General features: G+C 42.3%; 1 protein-coding gene across 5 annotated transcripts in view; it reads left to right on the forward strand.

Annotated features, from left to right (window-relative positions):
- Positions 1–16,214, forward strand: part of Add3 (adducin 3) — a 114,417-nt gene that overhangs the window by 89,280 nt on the left and 8,923 nt on the right. For all 5 annotated transcript variants that reach the window (XM_028775680.1, XM_028775658.1, XM_028775671.1 and 2 more), the window contains exons 3-11: positions 3,572–3,710; positions 8,539–8,690; positions 9,550–9,630; positions 10,453–10,602; positions 11,046–11,189; positions 11,295–11,393; positions 12,341–12,523; positions 14,153–14,410; positions 15,755–15,874. In XM_028775680.1, the coding sequence (XP_028631513.1) occupies positions 3,572–3,710; positions 8,539–8,690; positions 9,550–9,630; positions 10,453–10,602; positions 11,046–11,189; positions 11,295–11,393; positions 12,341–12,523; positions 14,153–14,410; positions 15,755–15,874 (1,326 nt within the window). The remainder of the gene's footprint in view (positions 1–3,571; positions 3,711–8,538; positions 8,691–9,549; positions 9,631–10,452; positions 10,603–11,045; positions 11,190–11,294; positions 11,394–12,340; positions 12,524–14,152; positions 14,411–15,754; positions 15,875–16,214) is intronic.

A 16,214-nucleotide genomic window follows, 5' to 3' on the forward strand; every position in this document is an offset into this window, starting at 1 on the left:
CAAAAAGAAGTCAAAGGGATACAAATAGGAAAGGAAGAAGTCAAAATATCGCTATTTGCAGATGATATGATAGTATACTTAAGTGACCCCCAAACTTCCACCAGAGAACTCCTAAACCTGATAAACAACTTCAGCAAAGTGGCTGGTTATAAAATCAACTCAAACAAATCAGTAGCCTTCCTCTACATGAAAGATAAACAGACTGAAAAAGAAATTAGGGAAATGACACCCTTCACAATAGTTGCAAATAATATAAAATACCTTGGTGTGAATCTAACCAAGCAAGTGAAAGACCTGTATGACAAGAACTTCAAGTCTCTGAAGAAAGAAATTGAAGAAGATCTCAGAAGATGGAAAGATCTCCCATGCTCATGGATTGGCAGGATTAATATAATAAAAATGGCCATCTTGCCAAAAGCAATCTACAGATTCAATGCAATCCCCATTAAAATCCCAACTCAATTCTTCACAGAGTTAGAAAAGGAAATTCTCAAATTCATATGGAATAACAAAAAACCCAGGATAGCGAAAACTATTCTCAACAATAAAAGAACTTCTGGAGGAATTACCATCCCTGACCTCAAGCTGTACTACAGAGCAATAGTGATAAAAACTACCTGGTATTGGTACAGAGACAGGCAGGAAGATCAATGGAATAGAATTGAAGACCCAGAAATGAACCCACACTCCTATGGTCACTTGATCTTTGACAAAGGAGCTAAAACTGTCCAGTGGAAAAAGGACAGCATTTTCAACAAATGGTGCTGGTTCAACTGGAAGACAACATGTAGAAGAATGAAAATTGATCCATTCTTATCCCCTTGTACAAAGCTCAAGTCTATGTGGATAAAGGACCTCCACATAAAACCAGATACACTGAAACTAATAGAAGAGAAGGTGGGGAAAAGCCTCGAATACTTGGGCACAGGGGAAAAGTTCCTGAACAGAACTCCAATGGCATATGCTCTAAGATCGAGAATTGACAAATGGGACTTCATAAAATTGCAAAGTTTCTGTAAGGCAAAGGACACTGTCAATAGGACAAAACGACAACCAACAAATTGGGAAAAGATCTTTACCAATCCTTCATCTGATAGAGGGCTAATATCCAATATATACAAAGAACTCAAGAAATTAGACTCCAGACAACCAAATTACCCTATTAAAAAATGGGGTATAGAGCTTAACAAAGAATTTTCAACGGAAGAAACTCGAATGGCCGAGAAGCATCTAAAGAAATGTTCAGCATCCTTAGTCGTCAGGGAAATGCAAATCAAAACAACCCTGAGATTCCATCTCACACCAGTCAGAATGGCTAAGATTAAAAACTCAGGTGATAGTAGATGCTGGCGAGGGTGTGGAGAAAGAGGAACACTCCTCCATTGTTGGTGGGACTGCAAGATGGTGCAACCACTTTGGAAATCAGTCTGGCGGTTCCTCAGAAAATTGGACATAGCATTACCCGAGGATCCAGCTATACCACTCCTAGGCATATACCCAGAAGATGCTCGAACATATAACAAGGACATATGCTCAACTATGTTCATAGCAGCCTTATTTATAATAGCCAGGAGCTGGAAAGAACCCAGATGTCCTTCAACTGAGGAATGGATTCAAAAAATGTGGTATATTTACACAATGGAGTATTACTCAGCTATTAAAAACAATGAATTCGAGAGGTTCCTTGGTAAATGGATGGAACTAGAAATTATCATCCTGAGTGAGGTAAGCCAATCACAAAAGAAGACACATGGTATTCACTCACTGATTATTGGATATTAGCCTAGAACCTTGAAATGCCCAAGATGCAACTCACAGGCCACATGAAGCCCATAAAGAAGGAAGACCAAGTGAGGGTGATTCGGTCCTTCTTAGAAGGAGCAACAAAATACTCAAGGGAGCAAATATGGAGACAAAGTGAGGGACAGAAACTGAAGGAGGGGCCGTCTCAAGACCACCCCACCTGAGTATCTATCCCATGTGCAATCACCAAAGGTAGATGCTGATGTGGAAGACAGGAAGTGCATGCTGATAAGAGCCTGATATGGATATCTCCTCAGAGGCCTTCAAGAGTCAGACATATTCAGAGGCAGATGCTCACAACTAGCCATTGAACTGATCATGGGGTTCTCAATAGAGGAGTTAGAGTGAAGACTGAAGGAGCTGAAAGGGTTTGTGGCACCATGAGGAGAGCAACAATACCAACCAACCACAGCTCCCAGGGTCTAAACCACCAGCCTGGGAGCACTTGGGGGGGGGGCCAGGCCTGCAGCTGACTATATTAATAAAAGTGGAGGGCCCTGCTGGGCATAGGTGGAAGAAGAGAACCTTGACCTCATGAAGGCTGGATGCCCCAGGGGGTGGGAATTTTGAGGGTGGGGAGGTGGGAGTGGGGGGGTGTAGATAGAGGTTACATCCACAGAGAAGAAGGAGGAGGGGCGAGGGTATTGGGGGTTCCGAGGGGGTGGTGGGGGATGGGGTAAGGGGACAACATAGGAAATGTAAATAAATCATCCAATAAAAAAAAAAAGAAAAAAAAAAAGAAAAAAAAAATAAAATATCCAATTTAAAAAATAGCTTTCTTTGTTACCTATAGAAGCCATTTAGACTCAAAAGGGACAATCGTCCTTGATGTCAGAGAGACTTTTATACCCTCCCATGACATCATAGATAACCCAAAGCTTTAGGGTGGTACTTGCTATATTGTGGGTTATATAGAAGTGAGAACATTTTTACCAACAAAAAGAGCCTGTGTCTGTTCTTATCCCTGAGATTTATTACCTGTGTGACTTTGAATAACCTTGTGAAGATATATCGTCTCATTTAGCAGAAATTTCTGATCACTGAAGCCATTAAATCAGTACACTGAGCAGGTTTTCCTGATTCATGTGTGTTCCCTGGGAGATTAGATAAACTTTAACCCATTTCTAGCAAATATGCACAACTTTACAGTGTACACGTAATACCTTAACCTCCTTCCTGGTTCTTCCTTGCCTCCTCGGGTTAGGTTTTCACATTAGCTCGACTTTCCTTGCCTATGTTTATATTATTTTTGTTGGAAACTATCTTCAGATCTTCTTAGAAGACACCGAGTAACAGACTACTTCCCCTCTCAGAGCTGATATATGAGTGACATACATCATAGGTAGTACAATGTTTTAACTGAATCAAAGAATGTTAATTATACCTGCTTTAAACTGAGCATTTAAAATGGTTTTGTTTTAAAGGGAAGATATGGCTTTATAAGAGGAGATTGACCGGTTACCATGTGTCTAAGTTTCTATAATTACGTAAGAAAACAGTGAGGCTATGCAGAGGTTGTTTTCTCTCCAGCCTTTACTGTGGTCAGTGTGATGCTGTGCCTGTCTGCTGTAGATGCTCTAGCTTGATGTCTTTGAGATTAAGAACACTTAATGTTTTTTTTTCCCTTAAGAGCTTTTAGCTACCTATTATTTTATGTTTCATATCTTATTCTAAGTAGCATAGTTTAAACCCTAAGAAGAGGTTTGGGAGAAAGAGTGTTTTTACAACTTGAGATGTTGTGCTCAGGTGGTTGTTTTGTGTATTGCAGGCCTTTCGGGAAGACCTAGAATGCCTCATTCAAGAACAGATGAAGAAAGGCCACAACCCAACCGGTTTACTAGCATTACAACAGATTGCGGATTACATCATGACCAACTCCTTCTCAGGCTTTTCTTCACCTCCCCTGAGTATGTCAATTGTGATTCTTTATTTTCTCTACTGAAGAACACTGCACCTCCTTAGTTACGTGTTCTTGATCATCTATATATGTAGGTGGCATAGCCTACAGTACCAACTGTTCAGCAGAGAAAGCAAAGGGTCATAAAACCAAGGCCAGCCTGGGAAAACTAATAAAGGCCATCAAAAGTAAACAAGAGGTCTAGAGATGTTGTTCAGTGGCTGGTACTATGCACAAGGCCATAGGTTCAATCCCAGGTACCTTTTAAAAGCTAATAGCATCTGATACTTAGGGTAGCATATCAGCCAGCCACTTAGTAAACTTTGTGAGCCTTATTAAAGTATTATAAGGCATGGTCACTATCCCAGATGAATGTATTTCACTTAACCCTGGATGACCAGGGTAGTAATGTATGCTTTCTTTTGGCTCATAGTTTCCAAGTGGTTTCAGTCCATCGTGGCAGGAAAGGCAAAACAGCTCTGACTGAGATGAGAGCCTAAGACAGAACAGCTCCTCACAGAACAGGAAGTAGGCAGAGTGTGGGCCTGTCCCTGGTGGCCTACTTCTCGGTAGTTACCCCACTTCCAAAGGTTGTACAGCCTTCATAATAGGGCACAAACTGGAGACCCAGCATTCTACATATAATCCTTTAGTGAACATTCAGAATCAAACCATAACAATAACTATAGAAGAAAACATTTAAAAGCCATTCACAAGAAATTGCCCATTTCCCTTTTCCTGGGTCCTCGTGCTGAGAGTTGGAGTTGATTGTTGTGAAGGAGACTGAAGGAAAGCCTGATGAGAGGAGGACCAGGCAGACGGGTTTGGAGGGGATTCTAGGGAGAGCATCGGGTAAAGGACTGGGTGATTTACTCGTTGCATAGCTCATTGCTAAGAGCAGCAGTTTGTGTCTCTGAACTCCCTGTAAGTGCTAAGACCCATGGGCCGTAAGCTCTAGTGTTTCAGCAGTGACTGTATTCAGAATGTTTGCAGTGACGGGCAGGTACAAAGCCCACACAGGACTGGCAGACATTGCCTCATGGAAGACTCAGAAGATAAGGGGCTTTACTTTCTTTTATTTGTCCCCTTCTGTCTCTTTCTTTTGTTGATAGAGATTTCTAAGTCAGATTTTATTGAATTCAAGTTTTTTTCTAAACACTTGAGACCCAACAGTAGGAGAGTGCAAGGCAGGGTATTTGTAGAACTCCAAATACACCATTGCCTTGGGCCTGAGGGTCCTGGGATAGCAATCTAGGGAAAGGAAATGGGTCAGACTGAAAAAGACTCTTCACTGTTAGACCCACAAAGCTGCCAGCATAGTCAGGGAAACCTGAGTGAAGAGAGGATTAGTGGCTGATGATCTGAGTGAGTGCCAGGAGAGAAAAGGAAACTAAGTCAGATCATTGAAGGAATCTCAGGGAGAGGTACGAAGACACCTAAGTTAGCTGTGTGGTTGTGGGTATATGAGGGAGAAGAACACCACCGAGAACTCTAGGGAGCTTAGTGGCAGGCCTGACGTGCTGGGAGCGGGTGCAATAGCCACCTCACTTCCAGAGAAGCAGTCTACCAGCAGACACAAAAAATTAAAACTTGAGCTATTTTTAAGCACTCTGTAACAGTGGGCATTTGAACTAAGCACTGTTTAGAGACGGGACTACACAGGCGAGATTCTCTTTCCCTTGGAGATAGGAAATAAAGCAGATGATGAGACGATAGGGCATCACCATGCAAAGAATTACACTATAATGATATGCTGGGAGTGTCTGGGCAGTACATACATGAGGTCATCAAAGATGACCTCTCTGAGGAGAGCCCGTGTCAACTCATGCTTGAAACGCAGGGTGCACACGCCTTAAGATGGAGAGAAAATAGTCAAGTCCAGGAACCTGGTAAAGGTACCAAGTCAGAAAAAAGTGGGGATGAGATTGGCCTCTTCAAGGAGCAGAAATAAAGATAATGGCCTGCTTGCTCTCTGAGGGGACAAATAGAACAGAATTAGATAAGAGCACAGGCAGGGCATGTGATATTTAAATGTGATGGTGACATTATCATGGCCTGGTTTGAAAGTTGGCATCTTGTTCCTACCTTTGTGGGAAAACATTTTTAAACTGGAGTGATTTTTTTTTAAATCAAATCATAATTTATTCTTATTCACACAGGGGTTATAAACACAGAAAGGCAGGGTGTGGGGAAGGGAATGACACTGGAGTGTGGGTGTTCAGGGGGAATACAGATATCTTCAGAACAGGGTATCAGCTGGGTGAAGGTTCAGGGGACAGGTCACTATGACTCTGCCTATGACTCGCTTGTCCTTATCTAAGTTGGTATTGTCTGCCAAGGCTACCTATTTACAAGGTCTATGACTACTCAGGCTTGTAGATTTCCACAAAAGCTGCCTGTTTACAATAGCTTATAGCCATCTGTTTCAGTGTTTTTCCACAGAGACCCAAGACTTTGTGTTAGCATGCATGTATGTCAGGCCTATTGCTGATTTTAGGCCTATGGCTGATTTTAGGCCTTCAGTGTGTAAGCAAGACTGCCCCTGATATCTCCTCCCTTCTCTAAGTATAGAAGTGCCGTGGTGATTCTAAACTTGCGAAGGCAGGGATAGAGGACTAACCTCCAACAATTGAAGGGGACCTTGTAATGGCTCCGGTCCCCCTGTCGTTGTCCAGTGAGGCATGAGAGCCATACCCATCCTGATGTCGTGATTTTTAAACTCACACTAGATTTTCTGTGCAAGAATGGACTTGAAGATTTCATAGAATTAATAAGAAAACTAGGAAGAATCAGGGTTTAGGATCTAGTTTGGTTTGGGAAATGAAAGAAACTTGTCACATATTTGCTTTGAGTTGCTGAGATGCTGGAGCCATTGAAAATTCAATTGATTGCCTTGGGGGGCAGATATAGATAAGTGCTACCTAGGCCACTGTGCCATGCGAGGGCGGGGGGTGGAGGGGAAGCAAACTAATGCAGACTCTCCCCTCTGAGCATCCTGGATTCCACATCAGGAACATGTTTGTGGTTATAGATGACAAAGCATGGTAGCAGGAAAGCCATATCCCATTAGTGACTAGAAGTCAAGAAGTGCAAATGGACCCATTTGGAAGATTTTTGTGTCAATGTGAAAAAGAGAAGTTATGTAGGAAGTAGAAAGAGAGTAAAGAATAAAATAATGGTGTCTATAAAAATATATTTAAAATTTAAGTATTTTAGCTGAGTGTGATGGCTCATGCCTTTAATCTCAGTATTTGGGAGCTAGAAGCAGGCGAATCTTTGAGTTCAAGGCCAGCCTGGTCTACAGAGTGAGTTCCAGGATGGCCAGGGCTACACAGAGAAACCCTGTCTCAGATAGATTGTTTGTAAGTATTTTGTTTGGCCTATACATGATTGAAACTGTTTCTTTGGAGTAGTTTGCAATATTTCAAATTTTGATGATCTCAAACTTTCAACCTACCATTCATTTTATTTTTGAGACAGGATCTCATGTAGTGCAAGCTGGCCTTGAACTCATTATGTAGTCAAAGATGACCTTGAACTTGTGATCTTGCTTTCTCCAATGTACCACCACCCACACCCAGTTGGGTTTCTCTTTAAAAGGTCTTACAATTTAAGCAGTGCCATAGGCAGAAGCAAGAAGTAGAAGAAATTTACTGCAGTATCTACAAGTGAGTTAAGGCATAGACTCAAGCTTGGAAAGTAAGAGACCATGTGAAAAAAAAAAGGTGAAATGTGGTAAGTTACCACTGGTGACCAGGAGATGTTAAAAAGTGAAGACTGGGGCACACTTTTAATCCCAGCATTCAGGAGGCAGAGTTAGACAGAGCTCTATGTGTTCTAGGCTTGCCTGGTCTACATAGCAAGTTCAGGCCAGCCTGGGTGGGCTGTGTAGTAAGCCCCTGTCTCAAAAGACAGAGAGGCGGGGGATTGATTTTTAAAAATAAAAATTAAAAAATAATGAGTAAAGATTGCTAAGAATTGAGCTTATAGAAGTTGTAATATCAACATTACAGGAATAAAGAGAAGAAAGCAAGAAAAGTGAGAGTAGAATCACTGTGAACTTCAGTTTTGTATGTTATTCTGTCACGGGCCTTTATAAGTAGCAGGATGGAGGACGAGGACAGAGAAGAAGATGCTCTCACAGAGTAGCACCAGACAGAGTGTAAGATGTGTTCATAAAGAGAAGCAAAGAAGGGAGGAGGAGCATAACAGAAGCCTGAGCTCAGGGAAGGAGCCAGGTTGGAGGAAGAAGGGAGAAGAGGACCTATGGAGTAGGTGGAAAGGGAGGAAGCGCACTGCAGGGTCAGCAGTGAGGGAGAACAGAAGCTGCGCTCTTGCTCAGTAACAGTTGTACTTGGTAGCTAGAAGGCAGAAGCCAGACAATTATTTACATGCATTTTTTTTCATTTCAGATGCTTTGTTTTGGCTATGTCAAAATAGATATTAGGAAGTTATCTTTCAATTGATTTTATTATTATTGTTGTTGTTGTTATTATTATTGTTATTGTTATTATAAACATCTGTGTTTCTTAGTGGCATTTTTACCTTTGGGGTCATCCAGCCATCTTTTCCAAGTGATGTAACTTTCAGTCACTCTCAGGCAGGTCCAAGGTGAAACACCTCTCACTAAGCCGTTAGTGAAGACAGCAGCCCTTATTTTTACTCTCTCTGCATGTCTCTGAAAGGAAGTTGAACTAATAAGCTATAGTGTGTGCTGGTACATTTCTGGTGGTTGTTCACAAAGCTGCAGTTTTCTAGGACGTGGGCTACTCGCCAGCATCTCCTTGCTAGGTCAAAGGATGACGTGAGTCAAATCTCTTACATTTTTTCCCATTTAGGTCTTGGCATGGTCACACCTATTAATGACCTTCCTGGTGCAGATACAGCCTCATATGTGAAGGGAGAAAAGCTTACTCGCTGCAAACTCGCCAGCCTGTACAGACTTGCAGATTTGTTTGGGTGGGCACACCTGGCAAATACGTACATCTCAGTGAGTCCTTTACCGTTGGTTCCTTTTTCTGAAATTGTAACTAGATGCCAACACTGATCTCTCATCTTTACTGAAAAGTCCAATTTTCAGAATTTAATGATAAATTAAACCTCCTCTCCAAGGAAAAGACTAATTCCCCAGCTTTCCTCTTCACTCTGTCTTGTCTGTGATGTTCCTTCGAAGACAGGCTGTAGAACTTCCCAGAAAGAAGTCATGAGTGATCGCCCCTTCCCATGATCCATAGCTGAGCAGCCTCAGTGGCATTGAAAAGCACTGGGGGCAGGCAGGGGGAGCAGAGGACACAGGGCTCCTCCCTGGTGCTTGTAAGCATTAAGAGCACTTGTCCTCATTTGCAGACGGCCAAGCATTGAAAGGTAGGAAGTGCAGATGAGAGAGCATCAGGTTCTGTCTGAGGCCGAGTCCTGACTGGCAAGTAGAAGAGAGGCTACTGAAGGTGAAGGGGCATGAGGAAGGGAGAGAGGCTGAGGAAGGAAGACAAGAAAAGAAAAAGAACAAAAGCAATTTTGTGTAAAAACTACCACAATGCTTCCTACGCTAGTAAACCCATACATAGTAAATACACTTCCTCTGTTCACTGTCACCTATCTTCACTTTGCCACTCTTGGAATGATGATGCCATTTGGAATAAAAACCAAAAAGGCACTGAGTAGAAATAGTATGCACAGTGCTGCAGGTTTCCAAGGTAGCCATTCCTGTTTCCCCACTTCGTTGATACCTTGATTCCCTCACAGATGGTTTTTTCCTCCAGACCTCTGTCCATTGGAAACATAATCCTAGCCATATTTATGCTGTAAATACAAGTGCCTTGTTCTAAGCCCTTGGTTTTTCTTTCTTCCAGGTACGCATAAGTAAGGAGCAAGACCATATTATAATAATTCCCAGAGGCCTCTCTTTTTCTGAAGCTACAGCCTCCACTTTGGTATTGTTCTCATCCCTGTGTTACTTTTTCTGGGTACTCTTGTATTTAAGAAACATGTGAGAGTTGAAGATGAATAGGGTGACTGATGACACTGATAGACTTGGAAATAGCTGACATTTTTTTCTTTTTTGAGACAGGGGTCTCACTGGGTAATCCTAGCTGGTCTCAAACTCACAGAATCCTACCTGCCTCTGCCTGCCAAGTGTGGGATTAAAGGTGTGTGCCACCACACCTGGCCCTGCTTATATTTTAAAGAAAAACTTGACTATTGTCCAACTTATATATTTACAAAAATTTTTTTCCAAACAAGGTCAAAATACAGTCCACAGTTGCATGTAAACAGTCTGGTTGGTGTGAGGATGACTGTGCCCTGTGTCTTCTCTTCTCCATGATTCCATGCCTGGTGGCTGCCATAGGCATGGAACACAATGGGAATCACAGGAGTCCTGGGTGCCACAGTGTCAGCAAGTGGCACATCTCCAACCAGTTGCAGCAAATGCTAGCCTTGGTCCAAACCTCTGATAAAGAGCTTGAGTTAGTTAGTCCCCTGCAATCTGGGTTTCTTATTCTTTAAGTGCTAACTTTTTTTTATATAGTACTTGTTTTAGAAATAAAATATGGGAACAGAGCTGTACCTTTGCTTTTTTACAAACTGTTTCTGGCTGCCTTTTTTCTGTGTGATAAGTTCAGTTGTTGCAACAGAGAACCATAACATCCAAAACACTATCTGGGCAGATTTGCCAGTCCCTGGGTTAGCTTGTAGGGTATAGATGAAGTTTGGTATGTATGTACCAATGAAATATATCTTTCTGATTTTTCCAGGTGAAAGTCAACATAATCGGAGAAGTGGTGGACCAGGGCAGTACTAATTTGAAAGTTGACCACACAGGATTCAGTCCCCATGCTGCCATCTATTCAACACGTCCCGACGTGAAGTGTGTGATACACATCCACACCCTTGCTACCGCAGCTGTAAGTCAGCCGTATGCCAAACCAGAATGCTTACACAAAGTCCTGTTCATGCTTCCCAACACAGTGCTTCATGGTAACACATTCTGCCACACCCTGCTAACCCCTCTGCATACACAGAAAGCAAGAGGTTATTGGAATCAAAGCTACCACTCTAGAGAGCACCTGCAGATATAAGTGTATATTTAAAAACTAAGCACTTTAATAATTGGGTCACTGAGGATTTGAGATTACATCTTTCATAATATTTGATGTGCATTTGAATTGTGTTGTATCCCTTTAACTCACCCCTCATGACACATCTTTCCAGAAGAAGTAAATGGGGTGGGAGGTGGGCCGCAGTGGCGAGCACTCTGTATCACCGGTGCTTCCTGGGCTGCCTGAAGAGTCAGGTTCCAATGACTGTGTGCAAAACTAAATGTGGAATCTTGGGCCCAATCAAATAGGTGTCCTCCATGAAGTGTGGGATCCTTCCAATTTCCCAAGAATCTCTCATCCTGGGAGATGTAGCCTATTATGACTACCAGGGCTCACTTGATGAAGAGGAGGAAAGAATTGAACTTCAGAAAGTTCTGGGTCCAAGCTGTAAGGTATGTAGTGGTCTGAATTATAGGGCTTTCTTTGTTGCTGCTGCTTTTGGTAAAGCATTGTGAGCTATGTGGTCACTTAAAGGCTCACTTGGGCCTCTGTTCTAGGTGCTCGTTCTCAGGAACCACGGTGTGGTGGCTCTTGGAGAAACCCTTGAGGAGGCTTTCCACTACATTTTTAATGTACAGATGGCCTGTGAGATTCAGGTAGGAGCCGGGCATGCCGTCTTTTCTATTGCTCTACATTTGCCAGTAGTTGGGTTTTGTTTATTTTAAAAGTCCTACTGACCAATGGCTTATTGTTTTATCTTTTAGTAGAAATTCTACTCTATTTCATTGACAAAGCTTGTGAGCTCAGTTATCCCTGAAGTAAAAAAATGAAAAGAAGTTAAAATCCACATACCCACAATCTAAGAGCTGGGGAACATGATTTTGCCCACAGTCTTATTTCGTTTCTCTCTAGTTATGGCCCTGACTGAGAGAAACAGGGACCCTACAAATCACGAGCTAGGTATGCTGTGGAAAGAGCTAAGAGCAAGGCTGGCAGGTTTCTGAGCTCCTGCAGTTAGCATCCTCACTGCTATAACACGACGGACACTGTTTCCTCAGAGATGCTGAGTACATGCAAAGGCCCTAGTGTCCATCTTAAAATCAAGCAGAGTCACATGAAGTAAATAACAATAATTTTAATAAAATAAATAATTGTATTAAATAAAATAATTTTATTTCAAGGCCAGAAACAAAGGAAGAAAAAAACCTGTTTCTAATTTGAGAAGACAGTCTCTCTGTATAGCCAATGCTGGCCTCAGACTTGACATCCTCCTGCTGTAGCCATAGTTAGAGCCTCAGGAATGTGCTTCCAGGCTGTCTATTTACTGACTTGTCTTGACCAACTTCTCTTTTGCAGCTAAGGTCCTTTTCTAGTGGGACTGTGAAAAGCTTAACAAAGACAAAGAGCATCTCCTCTTTAAATGTCCTTAAATGTGAACATATCTCCATATTCCTTCTGAAGAACACCTTTCAACAAAAAGATTAACTAGATAGCCATCTATCAGTGCCTGGCGAGTCTTGTGAGCTGTTGCCAGATTGAGACTGTTGGAAAGTAATGTCTTTGTTACTGTCCTTACACCTGCATGTCTTTCCCATGCTTACAGGTGCAGGCGGTAGCAGGGGCAGGGGGAGTAGACAACCTGCTCATACTGGATCTTCAGAAATACAAAGCTTTCACCCACGGTGTGGCTGTGTCTGGAGGAGGTGGTGTCAACATGGGCTCCCATCAGAAGTGGAAGGTTGGGGAGATTGAGTTTGAAGGGCTGATGAGGACCCTGGACAACTTGGTAGGTGAAATGTGAACCTAGACTTGGTTTCATGTAAATCGAATCTCCCTTTGCTTTTAAAACTTACTTCTAACTTCCAGGACCGAGCGAGTTTGAGCCTGCAAAGGCTCTGCGGTGTAGTTTTGTCACAGGTTTAGGATCAGGCAGTGAGACACTCAATTGTCTTCCTCCCCCAAGAACACTCTGATTAGTTGTGGTCACTGCGTCATACAGTGTACTCCTTTCTTACAATTGCCTTATGTGTGTGAGTGTTTTGCTTGCATGCATGGCTGTGTGTGATGTGTGTGCTTGGTGCTGAGGAAGCCAGAAGAGAACATTGGATTCCTTGGTATTGGAGCTACAGTTGCAATCTGCCATGTGGGTGCTAAGAACTGAACCCATGTCCTCTGGAAGAGCAGCCAGTGCTCTTAACCACTGAAACATCTCTCCAGCCCCTACAGTGTGTTCTTGAATTGAATCCTCCTACATACTTGAAGGTTGTATTCTTGGACCAATTTCTGCCTTTCTCTATCCTCTGGTAACCACCACTTTAATCATATCTGTGAATTCAACTTTTTAGATTACACATATGTAATGTCCATATGGTGTTTAATGTTTGATACCTGGCTTACTTCAGTTACCATAGTGTCCTCCAAGTTCATCCAGATTGCCACTAATGCCAGAATTTCTTTTAGAAGCTGTATAATATTCCATTGTGGATATGCCACATTTTCCTTCCTTTTTCTTCTACATTTTTGTGGGTTTTATTGAGATATAATGCACAAAGCTCAAAAGTTTTTAAGTCTGCACAACAGAAAATTATATCTTTTTTCAAAGCTAACCATGTTTTCTTTATCCATTTCTCTATTGATAGATACATAGGTTGATTCCCTATCTTAGTTATTGTGGCTAATTCTGCGATAAAAATGGAGGTATGAGTATCTCTCAGCCTACTGATTTTACTTCCTTCAGATCAATATCCAGTAAGTAGTAAGATTACTAGATTATGTAGTGGTTATATTTAATCTATTTTAATAGGATGAGGAACCTCCGTACTGCTTTTGATTATGGGTGTATTAATTTATAATCCCACCAAGCAATACACAGGCACATTTGTCTCTTTCCCCTTTTCCCCGAGACACATCTCGGGTCTGCCTGATAATAGACACCCTGACAGAGAGTGTGGTCTTCTGCAGGACACTCAGTTCCTTTGCCTGTGTTTCTCTAATAGGCAGTTTTTGCTTGTAGTTTTTATTTAGCTTCTTAGATATAGGATATTGACCACTTAGACACATGCATGGAAGATGTCATCTTAGATTATTTACCATCTAGTGGAGGGATAGGAGACAGGTTCTCTTTAGACCTAGGAAGAAAGACTCCCAGCTCTGTTTTCCCAAAACCAATCTCCTGTGTAGAAGTCAGCTTCGTCAGCGCATTAGGTAGAAGTTGGGGTACCAGCTGCCGCCACTTTCAATCATCTCTTTAATTGGCTTAGTTTCAACTCCAATGTTATATGGAGGCTATGTGGAGTTTATTTTCCCTTTTGTTTATCTATGGGGACTCTTTTTGAATCATTTGCTTAATGATATAGCACCAAGTGACTTGTTAGTACAGGCTTGGGTGCTTCAGTGTGGTCTTTGCCTTCCACAGGGCTACAGAACAGGCTACGCGTACAGGCATCCTCTAGTTCGAGAGAAGCCTAGGCACAAGAGTGACGTGGAGATCCCAGCCACTGTGACTGCATTCTCCTTTGAAGATGACATTGCACCACTCTCTCCCCTCAAGTACATGGCCCAGAGACAGCAGCGTGAAAAAACAAGATGGCTGAATTCACCAAATACTTACATGAAAGTGAATGTGCCGGAGGAATCTCGGAACGGGGAAACTAGTCCCAGGACCAAAATCACGGTACGCCTCCATTCTGTATAGCATTGCCTTCTCAAAATGTTTGACCTAAGTACCCGTAAGTTGAATAGTCCACATCTGAGTTATTAGGAAAGTAGGAGGTACTGTAAACATAACGCTGCTGTCGTTTATCAGGTGTTAACTTTAAGACTCTGTTCTAGGCCCAATTCAGGGATAATCTCACTTTCTTCTAATACAAAGTGCGTCCTTTTTTTTCCTCCCTTTTTAGATGAGAAAACCAAAAGAGGCTGACTGGTTTTTAGGGTAAAATCCTAGTTTGAATGGCAGAACTGTCTTGAACCGTCTTGGTACCCACTGCATTACACTGCTGTGTAGTTGTGTAGCTCAGTCCATTCAAATGTGACCGCATCCAACACCAAACTGTACCTTAGTTGCATAAGTTAGCATAGGATAGATATTTTTAGGGATGACCCTGTAGATAGAGATCAGATTACTTCATCTGTTTTAAACTTTTTTGGTTCAGATTTGGTTTGGTTTTGGAGTACATACCACCAAACTTACTTAGGGTTGGGAGAAGTGAGAAGGTCTCACTCACTGTGTGGCCCTGGCTGTCCTGGAACTTACAGAGACCTGCCCATTTTTGCCTTCTGAGTGCTTGTACTAAAGGCTTGTTCCCTAATGCCCAGCTCCACCAAACAGCTACTTAAAATAGTTCAAACTATCATATAAATAAATACATTCAATATGGAAATGTTTAGGCATTTATTTTATCTGTCTATAAGGTTTCTTCAGGAAAAGATACATAATTAAATTCATAAGTTTCCTAGAATTTATTTAATAATCAGAGATTGCCAGTCAGCCACCATTAATCTTCCGTCAGCCTTCTCTAGGGGGAGAGTGGAGTGAGAGGTCCTCAGACCCTATAGTTCATTAGACCCCGTGCTTCAAGCCTTGTCCTCATGTCAACCACAACAAAAAGGCCTGTACGTTCCTTAAAGACATTTCTTGAATCTTTCTATGACTTGTTGGCTGTTGTTACCCTGTGAGATTCAGTGCAGGAGACGGAACTCCAAATACCAGTCAATGCCTATGTCTGTCTGAGGTAGTTTCCACATCCTGCTTTCAGCTGTCTAGAGGAGAGAGCTTCAATTAGAAGTGTAATTAATTACTCATGTGCACTAGAATGGTATGTACTTCATCTTAAGTGAATGTTTTTGTGAGACCTCTCTAACTAGCGTGAGATATGAGTTAACAACCAAGAAACTGCTTAGTAAACTGTGACTGACAGTAACATGCCCCCATGAGACTCTCCACAGCTACTCAGTGTGCTGTAGTTCTTTAATGCAGAGCTTCACTCTAGAAAGGACTCTGTTCTTTATTCTTTAGTGGATGAAAGCAGAGGAGTCCTCTAAAGTTAGCAGTGGAACACCGATCAAAATTGAAGATCCCAATCAGTTTGTTCCTTTAAACACAAACCCGACTGAGGTGCTAGAAAAGAGAAACAAGGTAAGACAGCTCTGTGTCATAGGAGATACTTCTTGTAGGGGACTTTTTGGGCTACTTGATTGGGATCTATTGCTACCACCCTCCCAACCCTTATTCCACCCCAATCCCTTCCAAGCCCCCAACTCTAGGTAGGAGAGAAAGGAGGTTAGAGGGGAGAGGGGGCATAGACCTCTTTAGACTACTTCCTGCTGACTAGGGGCATCGAGGACCTTGGGGCAGGTCCAGTCTCCATCATCAGGATATCTCCAGCCAGCAATCCAGCAATAGCAAACACAGCAGCAGGGACCAGCCGCAGGGGAGGGTGGAGGGTGCTGCAGCAGGGGAGGGTGGAGGGGAGGGT

Source organism: Grammomys surdaster, unplaced genomic scaffold (assembly GCF_004785775.1).
Source record: "Grammomys surdaster isolate TR1022 unplaced genomic scaffold, NIH_TR_1.0 66, whole genome shotgun sequence".
Classification (NCBI taxonomy): Eukaryota; Metazoa; Chordata; class Mammalia; order Rodentia; family Muridae; genus Grammomys; species Grammomys surdaster.